Source organism: Phascolarctos cinereus, unplaced genomic scaffold (assembly GCF_003287225.1).
Source record: "Phascolarctos cinereus isolate Bilbo 61053 unplaced genomic scaffold, phaCin_HiC Scaffold_4;HRSCAF=312, whole genome shotgun sequence".
NCBI classification, from domain to species: Eukaryota; Metazoa; Chordata; class Mammalia; order Diprotodontia; family Phascolarctidae; genus Phascolarctos; species Phascolarctos cinereus.
The window spans coordinates 465,841,341-465,863,926 of NW_027555847.1; the positions used below are offsets into that span (position 1 = coordinate 465,841,341).

Here is a 22,586-nt window from a genome sequence, read left to right on the forward strand (position 1 = left end):
ACGTGCTGGTGGATTTGGGACAGTCCGAGCGCGGCGGGAGAGGGGAGTGGCTTTTATTCTGGAGGGTGGATTTCCAACTGGGGGAGTTGTAAGGAAATGGACTGTGGTAAAAACCGAGCAGCACGTGCGGGCCCTGCCCTGAGGACCCCTCCCCCCACCCTTCCGGCTCCGTCGCCCGCCCCCTTCCCTCCTCTCCTCGGGTCTCCGTTTCCATCTCTCTCTCTCTCTTCTTTCCTTTCTCACCATCTTTGTCCCTGGTTCTTCGCTCTCTTCACCTCCCGTTTCTATCTCTGTGTCTCCCTTCTCTGTCTCTGCCTCTCTCCGTCTTTTCTCCGCTTTCTCCTTCTGTAGTCTCTCTCTTCTGTCCGCCTCTCGTTACAGTGGTGGCCCTGATCAACTTTTTATAAATTACTATTTTCAATTGCCAATCATTGTTTTTTTTTTTACCTCTCCCCCCTTTCCCCCCCCCTCCCCGGGAAACAAAAGAAAAAAGCGCTGCTGGGACCCGCCTTGACCTACAAACCGGAAACACTCCCCTGCCTTCAAGGCGCTTATATTCTGCCCGAGAAGTATGTAAATACACAAATAAGTAAGTAAAAGGTCTTTTGAGGAATATGCAAATTGCAAATTGTAAGAGGAGAAGGGGTCATCAGAAAAGGTAAGAACTCTTTCCCTTCTATTTCATTGTAAAAGGTATACATTAAAAAAATTAAAAACGCGGTCTCCTTCGAGCCGGAATCGAACCAGCGACCTAAGGATGTCTCACGCATACGTCTTATACTACAGTCCTCCGCTCTACCAGCTGAGCTATCGAAGGGACTTGGTTTGTTTGTGCGCCCCCGTGAGACTCAACACTTAACAGCGGGGGTTGACAAATTCCCAGTGTCTAGTAGGGATTGTGTCTTCGCGCTTGCGCATACCCAACTACCTACCTGCCTACACGCCTCAAAGCCCGAGCCAAACTAAGGTCCCAGAATCTAGTTCACCGGACGCTAAAAGTTTTTGCCTAGGTCCTGACCCCACCCCCACCACAGACCCCAGCAGCGGCTGCAGCTGTGCAAACTACACGCCCCACCCACACTGCAAGTCCATTGGTAAATGGGGTGCACCACTCCCGCCCTTCTAGACTTTGTGTAGACGCCCTCCCCCACCCGCTCTGCGAAGGGCCAGTGGCGCAATGGATAACGCGTCTGACTACGGATCAGAAGATTGTAGGTTCGACTCCTACCTGGCTCGTCCATTTTGCCAGAGATGGAATTTTTTAATTTTAGCTTTTTGCGGAGTAAGGTGGGGTGGAATGATGGAATGAAGTAGAGTGTTAATTTAGAAACTATCCATTTTCTCTTCTGCTTCTAACCACACAGGACAATTAAAATATATACACCATGTTACCATTCTGTATAACCCAATACCATACTCATACCAATGCAGTGATCATTGTAAAGTGCTCTGCACAGTGCCTGGCACATAGTAGATGCTTTACAAACATTTGCTCCCTGGGCACAGTAGACAGCCTTGGATTCTGTATGGTGCAGTTAAAAGTCAGTATCTTGTACAACAGCAGAAGTTTTAGACTCTAATTCTGCAGCCTCAGACCCCGGCCCCTAAATCAGATGGAGCAGCCCATTCCTCATTAGCAGAGCACTAGTTAACGGAGGGTTTGGGGTGGGTTTTTGTTTCCCTGACATCCAGCCTAAACTTGCCTCTTTGTACCTTCTCCCCATTGTCCCTGATTTTGCCCTCTCAGACAAATCTAATATCTCTTCCTCAAAACCACCTTGCTTGACTTCAGTTAAAGGTCTTTAGATGTTTGAGTACAGCCCATCCTTGAATTTAATTTTTGATTAAAGAATCTTTTAACATTGCAGTAATTTTAGAATGTAGTATATTAAAGCATGTCTTGTATTTACAACTAACAGAAGCAATCTTGGCAGTGATTCACATGGTATATACATTTGTAAATATGACTTCTGATTATTTTTTTCTGCTTTATACACTTTATCTTAACCTTGTGGCAAGTGACATGAATTTTATGTTAAGGCTAAGTTCATTGTCCTGAAATGTTTTGGGTGGGGTTTTTTTGGTAATTATTAGATTCTGAATTTGGAATGAAATTTTCCAAGTGTTTAAAATGCACATGTTTAAAAGTAACTCTGTTTTTATCTTATCTATTTAAATCACAATTTAAAATTTTCCTCTTTTCTGTATATTGATGCTAATTAACATTGTCTTCCATTTTTAAAGCTGAGGTTGGTAAACCAGGTTTCTCTTTTCCAGACTAAACATCTCTAAACTTCAACTGATCTTCCTATGTCACCCTTAACCATTCTGTTACTTTTCCCCCCTTTGGTTCCCTGTTCTAGCCTCATTTTCTTTCTGCCACTGTTCTGAGTCATAATTAAGGAGGTCACTGAACTCGACCCTTGAATCCCTTGCCCTGGTATCCTATCACATTCATTCATTCCTAACCCAGGATTACACGAACCCTCCACCACATAGCTGCCAGTGAGGCTAGAAGTCACACACCTCTGTGCAGACTGGCTTCCCTACAGATTTGTGTTATATAAACCAAATTTGGCCTTCCTTGCTATGCAGCATGTTTATTCTTCCTTGATTGACCATCATAGTCCCTGGAATGGCTATTCTAAACTTTCTCTTCTCATAAGCCCTATGTCATTCCCTTCCCCTCCTTTTCAAAAGGAAACACCATCTGTCATGAGCTCCCTCTTCCTTATTCCTCACCTTAAAACCCCTCCATATAATTCACCATGTCCTTCCTCTGCTACTGTGGTCCACTCTCTCAGAAAAAAATGACCTTTCTTGCCAAGGCCAAACACTCTGCTTGTGCCATTGGTCTCATCATTTAAAAAAAATCTCCCCAGTGAGTTTGTCTTCACCCTCTCTCATCTTCATTATCTCCTGGCTGTCTCCCCACTGCCTAAAAACATTACCAGGTTTCTCTTCTCCTTCCCAAACCATTTGACCTCCCATCTGTTCTAATTTGTTTATGATGTACTCTTCTTTAATCTAGGTCATGGATCCATTTGGAGTTTATCCTGCTGTACAGTTTGAGATTGGTCTAAGACCAGTTTAAACTGTTTTTAGAGTTTTCATAGTAGTTTTTACTGAATAGTGAGTCCTTAACCATATAGATGGGGGTTCTATTAATTTATTGAACACTATGTTATCTATGCTTATTCACTTCATCTGTTACAACAGATCAATTTTTTTGACCAGTGTCAAATAGTTTTTCATGATTCCTATTTTATAGTATAGTTTGACTTCTAGGACTGCTTCCTTCTTGATTTTTTCATTATTTTCTTTGAGAAATTTTGCTTCTCCAGGTGAACTTTTTTATTATTTTTCTAGCTTTATAAAATAACCTTTGATAAGCTGATTAGTAAGATAATAAATAAACTTAGGTGTTACTGACATATTATTGTCATTACATTGGTACAACCCAACCATGAGCAATTAATATTGCTCCAATTATTTAGGCCTGTCTTTATGTCTGTGTTTTTTTAACTTATATTCATATAATTCCTGTATATATCTTGGGGGGGGGATGACTCCTAAATACTTTATATAATCCATAGTTATTTGATAAAATTGCTTCTATCTCTTCTTGCTAGTTTTAATTGGGAAATAAAAAGATAAAGATTTTTGTGGGTTTATTTTGTGTCTTAATATTTTGTTGAGGTTCTTAATTGTTTTAATTAGTTTTAGTTGAATCTTTAGGATTCTCTAAGTAGACCATCACATCATCTGCAAACAATAATTTTGTTTCTTCTTTGCTTGTATTTAATCCCTCAATTTATTTTTTCTTATCTTGCTTTACCTTTGTTGGGAATTGCTCTAGCATTCCCCACAGATAATGCTGGTTCTTCATTAGATGGATAGGAAAAGTCTATTTGTTATGATGCATTTAAGTTACGTGCTTTTTTTTAAAAAAAAAAACATAAACGGCATTCTAGTTTGACAAACGCCTCCTGACTCTGGACGAAAAAGAGGAGACCAAACTGGAAATAGAGATTTATTAGCATGCTAAGAGATCTGCTAATTAGCAAATTCAGATTCCTGATGTATGGATTTGGTTTTTATAACCTTTTGGGTCTGCATGGAGCATGCAAGCAGTTAGCATTCTGCAACAACTTAAGATTGAAAAGTAAAGTATTTCATAGCAGAGGGAGGAGTTGAGAAAGAGGGATAATCTAAGGCAGAAAAGGAGAGTATTTGGAATGCCCGCAGTATGCTTTATTGTCAGAAAAGAAAATGTCCCTTGTTCAAGGGCAAGAAAGAAGAGACCAAGTAGTTTTACAGTCATGAAACTGCTTTCACTTATGTTAAACTCCCACTTATGTTAAATAGCACTGAACTTAAAAGCATCAGAACAAATAGATCTTTGTGGATAGTAGTAGTATTGTGTACCCTGATACAGCATGGGGGTATCATTGTGTCATCTGCCTCTAAGGGAGGCAGAATAGACATCTTCAGCCTCTTCTACCCTCCTTCCACTCCCACCAAGGGAAACTCTCCTTCTGGCCAGGAGGGGAAGAAAGAGGTAGAGGGCAGAAGTTGACTGCCCTGCTCTCCTCAGTGTGAGTGGGTACCAGGATAGAATGATATGTGTTTACTCCCTTTAAAGGGAATAAGGTTTTTCAGGTTCAGTCTTAACTTCTGATCACCATTTCATTATTAGGAGAAACTGGACCCCCAAGCGTTACATCCAAGACTTGACCCCTTTCCCACCAAGTACTGATTCCACAACGAATAGCAATTAGCCAAGAAATACTTTTATCCAAATCATAGCAACACAGAAATCAAAGGAGGTATACACAGGAGGATGTGTACAAAGTGAAGGAGCTCTCCCATTGGAAGCAAGGTAACACAGCTTAACCAAGAAAAAGCATCCTAGATCTCACCCAAGGGAAGTTCCTCAAAGTCTCCAGTGTAGCAAACTAGGGACAGGGAGACTTCCAGCTCCAGATTTCTTTCCATATGGAGACAAGGGGAAAGGAGAAACATCTACCTTAGTTAATTGCTGGAATACCCTTGTTGAATACCTTTTCTATGCTATTTGCTAAGTAAACTTCCTTTTGTGAACTGTTGACCTTTGAGGACCTAATTTCATTCCAGCATCAAACCTAAACCTAGAGGATATCAGCCTGAGTCAGACCTGCCCTAATACCCAGTAGAACTACTTCCCTTTTCATTTTGCTTTCATTGGTTTTGTTTGTGAAAAAAAATTCAATTTTTTTAATAACAAAAATTATTCATTTTATCTTCTGGGATCCTATCATTTGATCACAAACTCTTCTCCTGTCTGTAAATCTGAAAGGAGAATAGTTGTTGGCTTCTTCCCAGAGTCTTCCTTTGGGCCAGAAGTGGGGTTGGCATCTGCCATCTTCTCTCTTGAAGCTGGAAGCCAGAAACACCCAAAGTCTTAAGAGACACAATAACTCAAAGAGAGTTTGAATAAGACTGGAAAGACCCCTCTCTCTCACTCTCTACAACTTCACCCCACCCCTGAACCCCACCAATAAGGAAAGAGTTCCATACCAGTGGGTTTTAGGACTGGGGTTACATTATCTGTCTAAAATGAAGAGTTAGTTTTAGACAAAATTGCAGTCCAAGTACAGCAAGTAGGTGTTACAATAGTGGATGAGACCATCAGCTTTACCATGTCCTTAGGGCACATGGTGGTTGAGATATTGCTACATTGTTAGCCAATGAAGATATAGTGAAATAACCGCTAACTATTTCCCTCCCTCACCCCCCCCCCACTTCCATTGCCATTTTGCATTCACCAATTGATCAGATGTATTTACTATTATAGGTTTCTCATGATTCCATTGTTTTCATTGCAAGGTTTTTATTTAGCTCTGGCCTTTTCATAAAGATGCTTAAAAGTCCTCTATTACAATTCTATTTTTCATCTCTAGAACTATATCCAATTTTGCATGATAAGTTATTCTTGGTTGTAAGGCTTTATCTTTTGTCTTCTGTAGTATTATGTTTCAAGATTTTCTCTTCTTAATAGTGGTTACTGCTAAGTTTTATATGATCCTGACTTTGGTATTTGACTGACTCCTTGGTACTTGAATTCTTTCTGGATGCTTGCAATATTTTTACTTTAACCTGGAAGCTTTAGATTTGGGCTATGACATTCCTGTCTACTTTCAATTTGGAGTTTTTCTCAGGAAGTGATCAATGTATTTTCACTTTGCCCTCTGATTCTAACAGACCTGGACAGTTTCCTTTCATGATTTTTTAAAAAAATATACTGTCACAGTTTTTGTTGTTGTTGTTTGGTCATAGTTTACAGAGAGCCTAATGATTCTTAAATTTTCACTCTTCAACTTGTTTTCTAAGTCAAGCTGGGGACAGCTTGTTAGTAGATACTTTGCATTTTCTATTTTTCCCAGTCTTTTGATTTTGTTCTAATATTTTTTTGTTGTCCCCAGGAGCCATTGAATTCTGTTTGCTTCATTCTATTTTTCAGAGAGTCTACTACTTAGGTAAGGTTTTCTACCTTCTGTTATTCATCTTCTTACCAATTATCTCTTACAGAATACTTACTTTACTTAAAATGTCATTTACATTTTGCTTAATTTATCCCAGTAAATTTTTATTCCTTGTGTCCACAGAATTTTTTCCCCTGAGATTTTGTTTATACTTGTAGAAAAATTAAGCTCTTATTTTGTGTTTACCTCTTGGGCATCACTTAGATTGTAGTATTTCTTCATTGTGTTTGATGTTTTCTTGTTTATCTCTATCATGAGTCTAAGTTCATAATTACTATTGGGTTTTTTTGTATATCTTGAACATCATTCAATCTGGTGACCTTTTTCTTTATTTTTCCCTAGTTTGGTTCTTATTTTATTTTTCAAATAGTAAGCATTTCTTTTCTCTCCTTCCCACTCTCCCATTTAAGAGGGGAAAAAAAACAAACCTAATATAAAAATATGCATAGATAAGCAAAACAAATCCTCACATTGTACGTGTCCAAAAATGTATGCCTCATTTTGCGTCTTAACTACATGACCTCTCTGTCAGGAGATGAGTAACACAGGTTATCGATCACCAGTCCTCCAGAATCATGGTTGGCCATTTCATTAATCAGAAATCTTGTTTTTACAGTGTTTTACAAATGTTTTTACAATATTGTTATTACTGTATAAATTGTTCTCCTGGTTTTGCTCCCTTCACTCTGCATCGGTTCATTCAACTCTTCCCAGGTTTTCCTGAAACCACTCCCTTCATCATTTCTTATAGGACAATATTATTCCATGAAATTCATATACCATAACTTGTTTAGGAATTCCTCAGTTGATGGGTTACCTCTTCAGTTTCTAATTCTTTGCCAGCATGAAAAGGACTGCTATAAATATTTTTGTACATATGAGTCCTTTTTGTTTTTCTTTGATATCTTTGGAGTACAGAGTAGATATAAAACTGGATCACAGTTTAATGACTTGTAGGACATGGTTCCAAACTGCTTTGTAGAATGGCTAGGCCAGTTCACAACTCCACCAATAGTGCGTTAATGTGCTTGTTTCCCCACAGTCCCTCCAACATTTGTCATTCTTTTTTTTTAAGATTATCTTTACCAATTTGTCAAAAGATGATATACGTGAGTATAAGGTAGAACCTCTTCATTGCTTTAATTTGCATTTCTCTGATTATTAGTGATTTATAGCACTTATTCATATGACTGTTGATAACCTGAATATCTCCTTTGAGAATTACACATTCATATCCTTTGAGGGGGGGAATCAGCATTTATTAAGCACCTACTATGTTTCAGGCACTGTGCTAAGTATTTTAGAAATATTATCCCATTTGATCCTCACAACAGTCTTGTGAGGTGCTATGATTCCCTATTTTACAGCTGACAAAAAAAAAGGCAGAGAAAAGTTAAATGACTTGCCCAGGTTCACACAGTTAAGGGCAGGAAACTGGATTTGAACTCAGAGCTTCTTGACTCCAAGGCCAATAGTCCATACCCTTTGCCACCTAACTGCTTCTCCTTTAACTATTTATAGTTGGGGAATGGTTCTTATTATATCTTGGAAATGAGAACTTTAACAGAGAAACTTGTTGCAAAAGTGTTTTTCCTCCTGGTGTGATAGAACTGCTATCTATAAGGGTTCCTCCCTTTCCCTAGTTCTTTCCTGTAAGGAGATAAGCTATTACCAAGCCCTGATTATCTAAGGGGGCTAAGATTCAAGTTGCACCTCATATAACTTTCTGGTAGTCTCTTGTCACATTGAAGTGGCTTCCTAGTCAACCAAGGTCATAAAAAGGCCCATATAGATGGAGTTAGAGACCTTCAGACTTGGCATATGTCCCCAAATACTGTACTGGTGACCAGACGTATTTCCATATGGAGACGGGGGAGGGGAGAAACATCTACCTTAATTAATTGCTGGAATACTCTTGTTGAATACCTTTTTAGTGCTATTACTAAGTAAACCTCCTTTTGTGAACTGTTGACCTGTGAGGACCTAATTTCATTCCAGCATCAAACCTCAACTAAGAGGGTATCAGCCTGAGTCAGACCTGCCCTAATACCCAGTTTAACTACTTCCCTTTTCATTTTACTTTCATTGGTTTTGTGAAAAAAAATTTCAATTTTTTATAACAAAAATTATTCATTTTATCTTCTGGGATCCTATCATTTGATCACAAACTCTTCCCCTATTCACAGATCTGAAAGGAGAAATTTCTTCTTTGTTCCCCTTATTTTTTATGATGTGATCTTTTGTATTTGTCGTGTGTCTATTTGGAACTACTTTGGCATATGGTGTGAGATATTGGTCTATACCAAATTTATGCCAGACTTCTTTCCAGTTTTTCCAGCAGCTTTTGTTGAATGCAGAGTCCTGGCCCAGTAGCTGGGGTCTTTAGGTATGACAGTGGGTTTAACAGTGAAAAATATGACCATGTGTATCTTTAGGCTTTATGTTCCAAGAAGACAAAAGAACTTGAATCACTAAGAAGGTCTAATTTAGGATCAAGCACAGTGGATTCACTTTGGAAAGTACATTGTGGTCAAAAGCTAGATGTGTCTGTCCATCTGCAGTTGCAATCTAATCATCCTGCGTGCCTGCCAAGCAATTCATTCAGAAAGAGCTAAGCAAAGTCAAAGTTAGAAATCTAATCTTTGAAAGTAAACTAAAGGAATAAGAAGTAAAAAATAGAGGTAGATTGTATATTGTGTAACTAATCTGTTCTATAGACCCTTCTGCTTTTTAATCAATACAAAACTGTTTTGATGATCACTGCTTTATAATATAGCTTGAGGCCTGTTTCCACTGAGCCTGTTTCTTCCCACTTTTTCATTATTTCCCTTGAGATTCTTGATCTTTTGTTCCTCCAGATGTAGTTATTTTTTTCTAGTTACATAAAGTAATCCTTTGGTATTTAAATTGATACAGCATTGAATAAGTAAATTAATTTTGATAATATTTTTATTATATTGGTTCAGTCTACCCATAAGTAATTAATATTCCTCCCATTATTTAGATCTATCTTTATTTCCATAATGTGTTTTGTAGTTATATTCATATATTTCTTATGTGTGTCACAGTGGGTAAATTCCCAAGTGTTTTTTACCTTATTAATTACTTTAAATGGAATTTCTGTATCTCTTCCTGCTGAGTTTTGTTAGTAGTATACAGAAGTACTAATGATTTATGTGGTTTTATTTTTGTCCTGCAACTTTGCTGAAATTATTGTTTCAATTAATTTTTAGTTGACTCTGTAGGATTCTCTAAGTAAACAATCATTTCATCCTCAAAAGAAATAATTGTTTCCTTTTTGCCTATGCTTATTTTTTTGATTTCTTTCTCTCATCTTATTGCTATAGTTCACATTTCAAGCACAATTTAAAGTATTAGTGGTGATAATGGACATCCTTGCTTTCTTCCTTATCTTATTGGAAAGGCCTCTAGTTTATCTCCATTACATATAATGCCATAGTGTCTTTTGACCTGTGGGAAAGCCAGGCCCCTCCGTGACCTTTTATATTGCAGTTTTAACCAAAAGTTTTTTTTAATATTCATAACTATTCCATTTTATCTATATCCATTTTGTTCTTCTATTCCCCAATTGATGGGCAGGCATTTATGTCCTCTTCTTTTAGAGCCAAGATGTTAATCTAAGTTCTCTGATACCAAATTCAGTGCCCTTGCACAAGAATGCCTCAATAAATCAGTCATATAGGAAGAAGGAAAGATAATGGATAGACAACCCGAGCTAGGTACTGGTCCCCACCAAAAAATGTAACCAGAGAACAAAATGATAACCTTCTAATACAATGAATAAGTTTCTTATAGAACATTTATGGGGAAATATGGATAAGAATCATCTAGCATGAGAAAGTGTGACAGGATTGTGATATGAATTAGTAGATTTACCTACACTGATGAGGTCATACTAAAATATTATTTGTGGGGATAAAGAGAGAAAACAGAGATTCATGGCAAATTGTGGCAAATAGTCATACATCTACTTTGCTGATTTCATCATCTAATCTAAGGTAAATAGGTTGACGTTAGTAAGCTGGAGGGAAAGAGGCTTCACACTTTGTCATCATCATCCTCACCACTAATTAGTAGTTATTAAATGTCACAATCCAAGGGTGTTATTTGAGCATTACTCATATGTGTTAATGAATAACTCTCTTTGACTTCATCCAATAGTTCAAGCAAATGAACAGCCTAGTTCACAGCCAGGCATGAAAATTGGTCTGTTACCTCAAAGACTGGCCATTTGACTGCTTGGCTATTCCTAGAGTGAACTTAGTGGAATGTACAAAGGCAGAGAGAGGAATTTGAGTGCTTACACAGAGGCAGCCTTTATTAGCAACCTTTATCAAAAACAATGAACTTTAGATATTCAAGTATATTTGAAAGGTACAGCAGCAGACCATAGATGAGAAACATTTGAAATGTATTTAAATTAGGTGCTTAACACTACAATATTCACCTGTGCTGCCAACCTTCCTACTTTCCCCCTCCTCCAACTCCAAGACCATCACCATAACAACCACCACCACCACCACCACACCTCTCCAGGTAAACTGATTATCCGTCAGCCGGCAGCTTGACCATTTAACAGAGGAAAATCCTTCATCCCATCTCCACCCTAGCCAAATTCCCAGACATACCTGTGGCCCCTACAGAACACACAGGAAAGAAAAGTGGAGTTACTATTCCATCTTCAAATTTAGGAATATCAAAATCATATTAATTCACATTTAAATAATGATTTAAGTTTTACATAGTACTTTACCTTTAAGTTTTACACAGTACTTTACCTCTTCCCAATTTTGCATAAACCCACCAAAGTTTTCCAGAGTTGGACTAGTTCTGTATGGCAATAGAAGAACTTCAGTATGTATGTGTGTATGTGTATATATGTGTTTACATATATATACACATGTATATATACATATACATACATATATTCCTCTTTTAGAGTTGGGAGCTGAGAAGAAACCAGAGTAACCTCCTGGAAACTATATCTTAACAACCTGTCAGCCTGAGAATATCACAGAATTTTATAGTTGAGAGGGACCCAAGAGATCATTTATTCCAATACCTTTCTTGTTACCTTTGTGGAAATTAAGATATGCATGTGGCTTGGGCCAAAGATTTGGTTATCAACAGAGTCACTGTGAGACCCCTTTCCACGCTCCATTATGCAGATTTCTCCCGTTTGCTTAGAGGGAGATTGTAAAGCCTTTAGTTGCAGCCTATATGTGGGCCAGCAACTCAAGGGGATCATTACAGCTTAAGCAAACTTTATCCCCACAAATAATATTTTAGTATGACCTCATCAGTGTAGGTAAATCTACTAATTCATATCACAATCCTGTCACACTTTCTCATGCTAGATGATTCTTATCCATATTTCCCCATAAATGTTCTATAAGAAACTTATTCATTGTATTAGAAGGTTATCATTTTGTTCTCTGGTTACATTTTTTGGTGGGGACCAGTACCTAGCTCGGGTTGTCTATCCATTATCTTTCCTTCTTCCTATATGACTGATTTATTGAGGCATTCTTGTGCAAGGGCACTGAATTTGGTATCAGAGAACTTAGATTAACATCTTGGCTCTAAAAGAAGAGGACATAAATGCCTGCCCATCAATTGGGGAATAGAAGAACAAAATGGATATAGATAAGCAAACTTTTAAGGGCAGGGCACATGAAGTGCCTTTAAATTTTTTAAATTTCATTTTATAATTTCTAGTATTCAGGATTTAGAGTTTTATTAGAGTTTTATTACCTTGTACCAAAATAATTATGTTACCTGTTTGTTATTTTTAAAGAAAGTCTTCTGGGAGTTTTGTCTTAGTTTGTTTCTCAAAACACCAACTTAAGCCAAAAAAAGATTCTATCTCAATCTCATGTTAAGGCTATTTTTCCTTGTACCCCTGGACCCAGGAACATGTATCATGGGCCAATTGTGGAAGTTACTTATTGTTTTTCGATTTTTAACATAGCTAGGGGCAAAGGGATGACTGTAGTAATATTTTGTTAAATTGCTTGTACTTTCAGCAGGGACCCCTTTTCTCTGGCTATTTGTGAGAAGGGAGTTCTTTGTGTAGCTGACAGAAGGCATTCATTCATCCAACTGCACATTTATTGAAGTCTTCTATGTGCATACGTAGTACTCAATACACGAGGCATTCCCTCTCCCTACTCTGGCTATTTTCACTAGCTGTTCCCCATGCATGGACTGTTTTTCCTTCTCATCTCTGCTTCCCAACTTCCCTGACTTCCTTCAAGTTCCAGCTACAATCCTATCTTCAACGGGAGGCCTTTCCTGATTGCTCTTAATTCTAGTGCCATCCTTCTGTTGATTATTTCCCATTAATATGTGCATAGCTTGTTTATACATAGTTATATATTATCTCCTCCATTAGATTATGAGCTCTTTGAGGGTAGGAACTGTCTTACCTTTCTTGTATGCCCAGCACTTAGTACAGTGCCTTAATGTTTATTGTTTTAGTATTTATTATAGGTGCTTAATGTTTATTGACTGACTGCATTGTACACCAGAAATAAATCCTTTGTTATGTGGAAGTTAGGGGAGCTAGGTGGCACCATAGTGTATAGAGGGCCAAGCTGGAGTCAGGAAAACTCATCCTCCTGAGTTCAAATTTGGCCTCAGACACTTACTAGCTGTATGACCCTGGGCAAGTCAATTAATCCTCTTTGCCTTAGGTTCATCATCTGTAAAATGAGCTGGAGAAGGAAATGGCAAACTACTTCAGGATCTCTGCCAAGAAAATCCCAAATGGCTAATAAAAGAGTCAGGCACAACTGAAAAATGCCTAAAGTCAATAAGTGGAAATCATGTCCCACCTCCTTCTTGGAAGCATGGCCACCCTTATATCGCAATTTGTGAGCCAAATTTTCCTATCCATCTATTATTCATCTTTCTCCTCTGTGCCCAGGGGTCCCAATACAGAAAAGATGTCATCTATAGCAAAGATACCCTTTATCCAGATGAGGTTGAAAACTCAAGAGCTTGAGTTACTTTTACCAGCAGGGGGCAACATATAACCAAATTGCTAACTAGCCTTCACCCTTCCCCTAGGCACTGTGTGGAATGGTTATGTGGTAGCTGAAATTACCCCTGGATTAGGCAGTGTACTAGCCACATGTTTACTCAAAAGAAAGGTCAGCAGGGAGTTGTATCTATGATGGACTCACAGTACTTTGTGCTCAGCACTCCCTGGAGTTGTGAAAGCAGTGTAATTCAAAGGAGTGCTTTAAAGAGATTTTTGTGTTTTTCCAAGTACGATTCCACGTTATAAAAGGGGTGCGTGCTTATAAAATCTTATTACATTTACAAATAGTAGCTACCTTTACATAGTCATAAAATGATATGCTGTGCTTAGATAACACCATTAATTTTTTCAAGCACCAGAAAGATAGCAGTGAATTCTGACGGAAAGGCAGATGGATTTCCGTTTTTAATCAGCCATTTAATAACTATTTGACCTTAGACAAGTCAATTAATTTCCCAGGGCCAGTTTTCTTATCTATAAAATGGTAACAATCGTGTTTGTCTTTCCTAGCTCCCTAATTGTTAACATTGCTTTGTAAACTGCAAAGCATCATATAAATGTGAACTGTTACTATCTTATCTGTTATCTAATCCTCACTTGATCCTACTAGTAGGCAGGTCTAAATCCCAGGTCTTCCGGCCCTTTCTGTTGTATACTTTACGGAAACTAAAACATTTCCCAGGATCTTATGAGCCTAAAAACATAACAATGTGTATTTAGCAATTGAATGTAGTTCCATTGGGAAATAAGAAATAACAAGAGAGATATTTAATGTTTAAAGGAATTTTTTTTTGAGAAAAAAAATTAAACTCTTTTAAAACAACACATTTTTACTCTTGTACAGTTTTGGAGATTATTTTTGTCCCCTACTCATTACTTCCCTCCCACCTCTCCTGCTGAAATGTGAATGAAATAATTGAATCAGAAAATGGACATAACTTCACTCCCTAAGATAGCCACTCTTTCCCCTAATGTGTAAAGCTGAGCTTTTCTTTCTTTCTTCAAAATGAAACCAGTTCCAAAACAAACCAGGAAAAGAAGTTCCTGAAATTTAGGGCTAGAAAGTAAGCATTTCTGTCTCTGCCTGTGTCCTCAAGCCTCAGTATATCTCTGGCATGTGTCTTTCTTGTTTCTAGTCCAGGTAATCTAAAACAGAAAAGACCCTGAAGCATGGTCAGTGGCAGGTAATAACTTTACAGCAAATTGTAAGTCACGGTTCAAAATAATTGACCCAACTGAATGTAAGGTCTAATATAGCAAAGTAAGTAACTGAAGGGAGTTAGGAGGGGGAGAGGGGAGAAATGAAGCAGCAAATATGTATTCTGCAAGTCCCAATTTTTCAAATGATATTTTAAGAGGATGCTTTGTGATGAGGTGCCCTTTAGCCTCACATTTATCCTATTCTTCTGCTGCTGGAAAGTCAGTGAAAGCCAGCCACCTGCCAGCTACCTGCTGTTTATGTGCAAGCCTCAGGTGCCCCACCCCCAACAACAATCTGCAGTGATGTCATTAACACCTTGCAACCCAAACCCACTGGGAGTGAGTTGGGAATCCCTCTGGCAGCAAGGGAGAATGGCCCCTGTTGATAATTTTTTCTTAAATTCTCCCCTAAACGTCTTCTTTTAACATCAGTGACTGTTCTTGTGACTGCTTTTAGTTATTAGAGGAAAAGAGAGATAGATATTCCTGTCACTGACTCCTGGTTTTAGTCTTGGAGCTGGCAGAAGTTTGATTCAGTGAGGGCACACTGGTCCTTCAAACCTGCTAGATCTCAACAGTGTCTGGGCAGAGGAGTAGGGATGAGGAGGGGAACAAGGTACACTCTTTAGGCCTTTGTTTGTGTAATTGAATCTGTTTCATTAGCAAGTCTACTCAAAGAGAGTCTGCATGCTCTGAAAATTACATTGCAACCACCTGTGCCTAACCTCAAAATAAAGCATAAAGGAGAAAGGGATTCCTGGGGTTTTGCAACATCGTTGGGGCTCTTTCCTTCAGGAATCCGTCTACTTGCCAGGCGCACTGCTGCTGCTTCCAGAAGGACCATGAACCTGAGCGAGCTGGATATCTAGGAGTCTGTGGTATAGCTGCGGGCTTCTTTCATTAGTTGGGTTTTCTCATTTGCGCAGGTGGGCTGGAGGGTGATAGGAAAGTCTGCCTCTAAAAGAAACAAAGCAATGACCTCTTCATTAGATTTCCTTTCAAGGATAAATGATAGATGTATTTCAAGAGAAATCAATTAGGTATATATACACATATATAAACACATGCATATATATACATGTTACATATAGGGGCAGCTGGGTGGTGCAGGGGATAGAGTACTGGGCCTGGAGTCAGAAAAACCTGAGTTCAAATGTGACCTCAGACATTTACTAGCTAGGTAAGCCTGGGCAAATTATTTAATCCTGTTTGCTTTAGTTTCCTTAGCTGTAAAATGATCTGGAGAAGGAAAAGTCAATCCACCCCAGTATCTTTGCCAATAAAACCTCAAAAAAAAAGGTCATGGAGAGTCAGCAACACATGTTTTATATATACATACATGTATATACATATGTGTGTGTGTATGTATATATATAAAATATCTATCCATCTATCTAAAATGCATTTCTGAGTATTCTTCCATTTGTTGGCTCTCTATGGAAAAGACAATATCTGTTGGCATAATTTGTCCTACTGCCCAGCTTTACATTTTCCTGATATGCTCATTCCCTAACCTCAAAGCATCACAGAATTTTAGAAGGAGCTATCTAGTCCACCCCAAACACACACACTCCTCCTTCACCCTTTTGTTTAACTGATGAGAAAACAGGTTCATAGAAAAATGACTTGCCCTAGGTCACACAGCTGGTTAGAGGCAAATTTTTGGGACTCAAGTCAAGTGAACAAGCATTAATTAAAAGCCTACTCTGTACAAGGTATTTTGTAAGCCCTGGGAATATAAAGAAAGGCAAAAATAGTGCCTGCCCTCAAGGAGCTCCCATTCTAATGACAGAGACAACATACAAACAACCCTGTACATACCAGATCTATAGGATTAGAGGAAATCTCAAGGAAAGGTACTAGCAATGGAGTAGGGTGGGGTGGGAGAGGAGAACTGAGAAAAACCTCTGGCAAAACAAAGATTTTGGGCTGTCTTGAAGAAAGCAAGGAAGTCAGGAAGTAGAGATGAGAAGGAAGAATATAACCAGGCTTAGGGGACAGACAAACTAGTGAAAATATATGGGATCTGGATATGGAGTGTCCTTTTCAAGAAATAGAAGCCTATGACTAGAACCAAGTCTGGCATTATTTGGGTCCTCACCTATACATATTATCATTTTAGTTTCTCATCACCATTTACTAAAGAACATTGCCAAAGTAAGTCATCAGCATTATCACTTGGGGTCCAGTTTTATCTCTAGCTCTTTTCTAGAATTTTATCTCGTGAATTTCTAGGCATCTCTACTGCTCTTTCAACCTTTGGCAGCTCTCTTAAGGTAGCTAGATTAGTTGATGTGCAAATGTGATTCTCCTTCCATCTTTTTCAGTTAACCTTTTTGATTAGATTTGTGAGGCTCCAAAGCAAACATATTTTTACCCGCCCTTATTAGGGGCACTCTATCCTTGACAAGACTCTATCATGCACATATTTTTAGTTCCTGGTCCCAAAATCCAAATTATGTTCAAAGATGCCATTTTCTTAACCAACTGCTTCTCAAATCTGCCTTTCACTTTTGAAACATTTGTCTTTGGAAAGCAGCTGTGATGAAAATACCACCTGTGCCCCTTTAGTCTTTTTGCCTAAGACTTCATAATCCTTAACTATGTTTTCTAGATTTCTTCTGACAGTATCATCAAGTGTGACTCACCAAAAGTTGGTATTAGTCATCAGGCTTGACAAGCCTTGGGAAGCCCTGTCACATCCTGCGTAGACACCCTGAGAAGACAGCATACTTCTGTATTGTTATTTGTAAAATCAACAATAACTGATTCAGTACCCCTAAACAAGGAGTTAGCAGTCACCTGGTGCTCATTTTTTTCCCTCTTAACTAGGGATTCTTAACCTGGGATCCATGAACTTTTTTTTTTTAATCGATAAATATATTTCACTTGCAATCACTTTTTTTCATATTGCTTTAAATTTCACTTTATTTTATGCAGTTGAAAATATCATTTTGAGGATCATAGGTTTCACCAGACAAGATTAAGAACCATTACCCCAAATCTTTCCTGTATGATTTCTCAACTGAAGGTACCCGTGGATTACTCCTTGCAATTATTATTCCATCTGTTTCCTCCTCAGAGTCTATCTAGTTCAGTTCTTATTAGGGAGAGCCTCATATTTATCCAACCCTGTCCTCCTAATTGGGGCATGGCTGGGCTTCAGGCTGTGGCCAAGCACACAAAAAGAGAATGGTAAGCCTGGGGAAGGATGGGATGAGCATGCCTAACATGAGGGAGGTGACATAGAATTGTTGTTTAGTCATGTCTGACTCCACCTCCCCACTTATGCTTATGAACACTGCTCCACTCTTCATGTAGACACTGTATCAGACAACCATAATGATTGGTTTTCCTCTCTGCCCAAAGGGCTATAAAACTGTGCTTGATGCAGATTGCTGCAAGTCAATAACCTAAAGACATAAAAAGGGAAGGGGAACCTATTTGTATAAAAATATTTATTTTTTTTTGGTGGGGGGGTGAAGCAATCAGGGTTAAGTGACTTGCCCAGGGTTACTACAAAAATATTTATAGCAGTTCTTTTTGTGGTGGCTAAGAAGTAGAAATCAAAGGGATGACCATCAATTGGGGAATGGCCAAACAAGCTGTGGTATGTGCTTGTGATGGAATATTATTGTGCTATAAGAAATGACAAGCAGGATGATTTCAGAAAAACCTGGAAAGACTTAGATGAACTGATGCAAAGTGAAGTAAACACAATCAGGAAAACATACTCAGTAACGGCAGTATTGTTTGATGAAGAACTGTGAATAACTTAAGTTATTCTCAGCAATACAATGATCCAAAAGTCCCAAAGGACTAATAATGAAGCATGCTATCCACCACCAGAGAAAGAAATGATATTGTTTGAATACAGACTAAAGCATGCTATTTTTCGCTTTCTTTCATTTTTTTTCTTGTATTTGAGTTTTGTATAAAGTGACTAAAAAGGAAGTATTTTATGTGATTGCACATGTATAACCTTAATCTGATTGCTTACTGTTTCAGGGAGGGGGGAAGAAGGGAGGGATAGAATTTGGAACTCAAAACTTAAAAAAAACAAAACACAAAACCCAAATGTCAAAAAAAAATTGCTTAACATGTAATTAGGTTAAAAAAAAGTATATATTATATATATATTTTAATGATTGGTTTTCCTTTTGCTAGCAAGGAACTGTTCATGTCCATGGTGAATATCAGTGGTAACATCACTCCCAGCCCTCTCCTTTCCATGTCAACAACAAGAGGAATGAAGCAGCAAGAACCACAAAAGAAATAGTTCTTAGTCGGCACAACTAAAAGTCAGTGGGCACAAGGGATTAGCCCTAGACAAAGCTGTTAAAAAAATTGAAATTCATCTTTGTGTCATACATACATACAAACACACCCTTCTCCTTACCTCTCTACCTTTTGTTGATACTCTAACCCTATAGAATTTTTTCCCTCTACCCTTCCGCTTGGTACAATGGAATAAGAACTAGCTCTCCAGACAGAAGACCTGAGTTCAAACCCCAAAGATTGTATAATGCTAATAAAGGTGGGATTTTTGCCTAGACTGTCCTAAAGTGTGAAAACTTTGGATAGATATGGGTATGAAAATTAGAAATGAAATAATTGGCAGGATGGAAATGGAAAAGGATTCTCCAGCCAAGGTGGCTGCCATCTTTGAATATACACTGCTCTCCTAGTGGGCTAGGGGCATATGGCACATTTGTACTGTGGTCAACAGTAGGAAGAGAGACCTTCAGGTCTTCTTTCCAATGTTTTGGGAAAGGCTTGTGAGTTTATTACTTTAAGAAGTTCCCCTAAGGTCTGGGTGGACTGCATCATTTCATGTTGCTCACTGGTGCCTTAGCAACCCATGACTGATATTTTCATATAGAGGAAGATAATGTAATTCAGCTTCATTACAGCTCTAGCCCCTACATAGGGCTTAAAAATGATTACTTTCTCTGAATTCTGAGATGATGGGGGGACATGTTCAGAACCCTTCTGTCATAGTGAGTAAATGTCACAGTGAGGCTCAAACATAAAATACAGAGAGAGCTTAATATCTTGGCCAAGAGCAGGAGTCTAATTACACACCATACGGCATGACCTCAGTGGTTAGAGAACAGTTTGGGTTCTTTCCAGGGGGAAAGGCAAGAGTAAGCTGTAAACATATTTTTGCATGTGCTGCAGCTGACATCTTGAGTACAAGGTCACACTACAACTGCTTCTCCTTTAGAGACCATATCAAAAAAGTGGGAGGAGGTGGAAGGTGATGATTCCATGAAGATGATATTTTATTGAGCTTTGATTGAGGATTTTTGTTGTCCAATGATTTCCCCTTTGGGAAATTCAGTTCAGTTTTATATTTATTAAATACCTACTATGTGAAAGGCCAGTAAACCTCATTCACACACACACACACACACACACACACACACACACACACACACACACACACACACACACATATACACGTCTGCGCGTGCGCACGCATTGTAGTGATTAGAGAGCCAGAGTTAGTATTATCAGGATAACCCCTCACAGGCTCAGGCTGTGTGACACTAGGGCACCCTCTTAAAGGTACAAGCCATTGCTAGTCATCCTGACTTTTGTCCCCACTGTTCTTCTGATGACTCTGGAAGAGAGTGAGACTGACAACTTTGTGTAACTCTGCCTCACTCAAATCCAATACACAGACAAGTCAAGACATCACAATGGTCCTCTTGGAAAACGAAAGATAAGCAACAACCACCAACCAGCATTGCTAGAGAATGTCTCATTTGGGGAGTTCCCTAGGTCAATGAAATCCCAAATCCAGTCCCTATCCCTATGTGAAAAGGACTATGCTGGATGTTGGAGGTACAAGGATAAAAATGTAGCAGTTTTGGTTCTCAAGAGTCCTGCGTTCTGATGAGGAGTGGATTGCTTTGAGGTTTGCAAATCACTTTACATGCGGTTCTCATTTGTTCCTCATAACAAGGCTGTGAAGCAGTTTATCCCCACTTTACAGATGAAGAAACTGAGGCTGAGATAAGTGTTTTGCCAAGGATCATTCATCTAGTTAAGTGTCTGAGGGGGGATTTGAGCCTAGGACCTAGATCTTCCTGGATACAACATGTAGGCAAAGAAGGACAACACTAATTTGGGGAGCAATTATCTGCTGTCCTTATCTATAAAGATGATCCCATTAACTCAGAATCAACAGGGCACATCTTGAAACGTTGTTTCCTTCAGTAATGGTGGTAGGTCCTCTCTAAACCATCCACACACTCTCCTTAGGTCCCTTCACATCCAACAGCATGACTCTTCAATATAACAAGGCAGGCCTGGGTAAAGGATATAGAGTGTGTCTGCCAGAGGAAGTTCCTCACTGTGTGAAGCTAGATGGTTTGTCCTGAGACCTTGCCATGCTCTTCCCAACAAAATCAACCACAAAAAAGCAGGCTGGTAGCATAGACACTAGACTCCTGACTCCCATTCCAATGCTCTTTCTATTATAATAAATGTGAAGCCTAAGTAGAATCAGCTCTCAGGGCTGCTTATTTTAAAATTATACAGCCAACCTCTTCCACTGACCAGAGGCCAGTTATCTAACTATTGCAGTATATAAAGAGATTGCAGGTAACACCTGGCAGAGACATCTGTAAAGAGAGCATTACATGCTAATAACAGCAGAAAGCAGCTGGGTGGCACAGAGGATACTACACTGAGCCTGGAGTCAGGAAGACCTGAGTTCAAATGCTACCTCAAAAGCTTACTAGCTGTGTGACCCTAGGCAAGTCACTTAACCCTGTTTGCCTCAGTTTCCTCAGCCATAAAATGACCTAGGGAAGGAAATGACAAACCACTCCAGTCTTTTCCAAGAAAACCCCAAATGGGATCACGAAGAGTCAGATATAACTGAACAACAACAAGAGGTCTCCCCCCACTCCAAAAAAGGATTGTAAATCGATTAAAATTAGAAGTCTTAAGGAAGCTTGAGGCAGCTGGAAAATATTTCCAGTTGTCTAGTGTAAGTCAATGGGGAAAAAATAGGATTTGATATTCCAAACATTGATTTGTGTGGATTGAGGAGGATGTGTATAGTACATTCCCTCATGTCTTTAGCAGGGAGATGTCAAGCATCAGAATTGAAATTAGAAGCTGATGTCTATAGTTAGCTCCTGCTCAGCCTTGTGTGGCATGGGGAGAGAAGGAAGTGCTAAATGGATATCGTCATTGGCAGCCCTGAGAGCTCATCCTATTTGGGCTTTTGCAGATTAGAGTCTCTGAATAACAGGTTCACACACACACACACACACACACACACACACACTTTTTTCAAAATCATTGCAAAGTGTAGAAATGAAATCATCAGTGGTCATTACAGGCTGGCATAAGCAAATCGTGATTTGTGGTGGTTTTGTACTCAAGACAAAAATCTCAGGCTTTCATTTGAGAGAATGAGCCAGATAATTCAGGTAAAAGCATTCCAGCCCTCCCTTAGAACACCCTATATAGGCTGATGGAAATCTCCTTTCACTGGTAATAGATACTGATTATTCTGTTCTTGTAACACCCTCACCTAATGTAGGTTATAAAGGAGTAGTCTGATGGGAGAAAAGGAAGTGAATTCAAAGTAACAAATTTCAAATAATAGCCTCTCTGGAGAAATCTGTATTCAGAATCTTCCAATGATCAGCTAGTATTGTTTAAACTAGAAAAACAATTATAGCCACCCAAATCATGCAGTGGAGAGAAGGCTAGGTTTGGAGGCATGGGACCTGCCATTTATTACCTGCGGGACCTTGGGAAACACATCAACT

General features: G+C 38.8%; 1 protein-coding gene, 1 long non-coding RNA gene and 2 other non-coding genes across 10 annotated transcripts in view; 2 read left to right on the forward strand and 2 right to left on the reverse strand.

The window, feature by feature from the left end:
* The first annotated feature begins 188 nt into the window (after positions 1–188).
* On the forward strand, positions 189–19,306 carry LOC110219045 (uncharacterized). Its single transcript, XR_002327495.2, has 3 exons — positions 189–589; positions 6,465–6,518; positions 18,958–19,306. It is a non-coding gene; the product is annotated as an uncharacterized LOC110219045 (long non-coding RNA).
* Positions 724–817, reverse strand: TRNAY-GUA (transfer RNA tyrosine (anticodon GUA)). The gene is made up of 2 exons: positions 781–817; positions 724–759 (listed from the first exon to the last, which is right to left on the reverse strand). It is a non-coding gene; the product is annotated as a tRNA-Tyr (tRNA).
* TRNAR-ACG (transfer RNA arginine (anticodon ACG)) lies at positions 1,164–1,236 on the forward strand. The gene has a single exon. It is a non-coding gene; the product is annotated as a tRNA-Arg (tRNA).
* DNAJC5B (DnaJ heat shock protein family (Hsp40) member C5 beta) overlaps positions 14,940–22,586 on the reverse strand; it is a 116,417-nt gene continuing 108,770 nt past the window's right edge. For 3 of the 7 annotated variants that reach the window (XM_021002125.2, XM_021002123.2, XM_021002127.2), the window contains one exon: positions 14,943–15,747. In XM_021002125.2, the coding sequence (XP_020857784.1) occupies positions 15,656–15,747 (92 nt within the window). In that variant the 3' untranslated portion in view covers positions 14,943–15,655. Of the gene's footprint in view, positions 15,748–22,586 lie in introns of all 7 variants that reach the window. The other 4 variants (XM_078153383.1, XM_078153384.1, XM_021002129.2 and 1 more) reach the window with 3 other exon arrangements.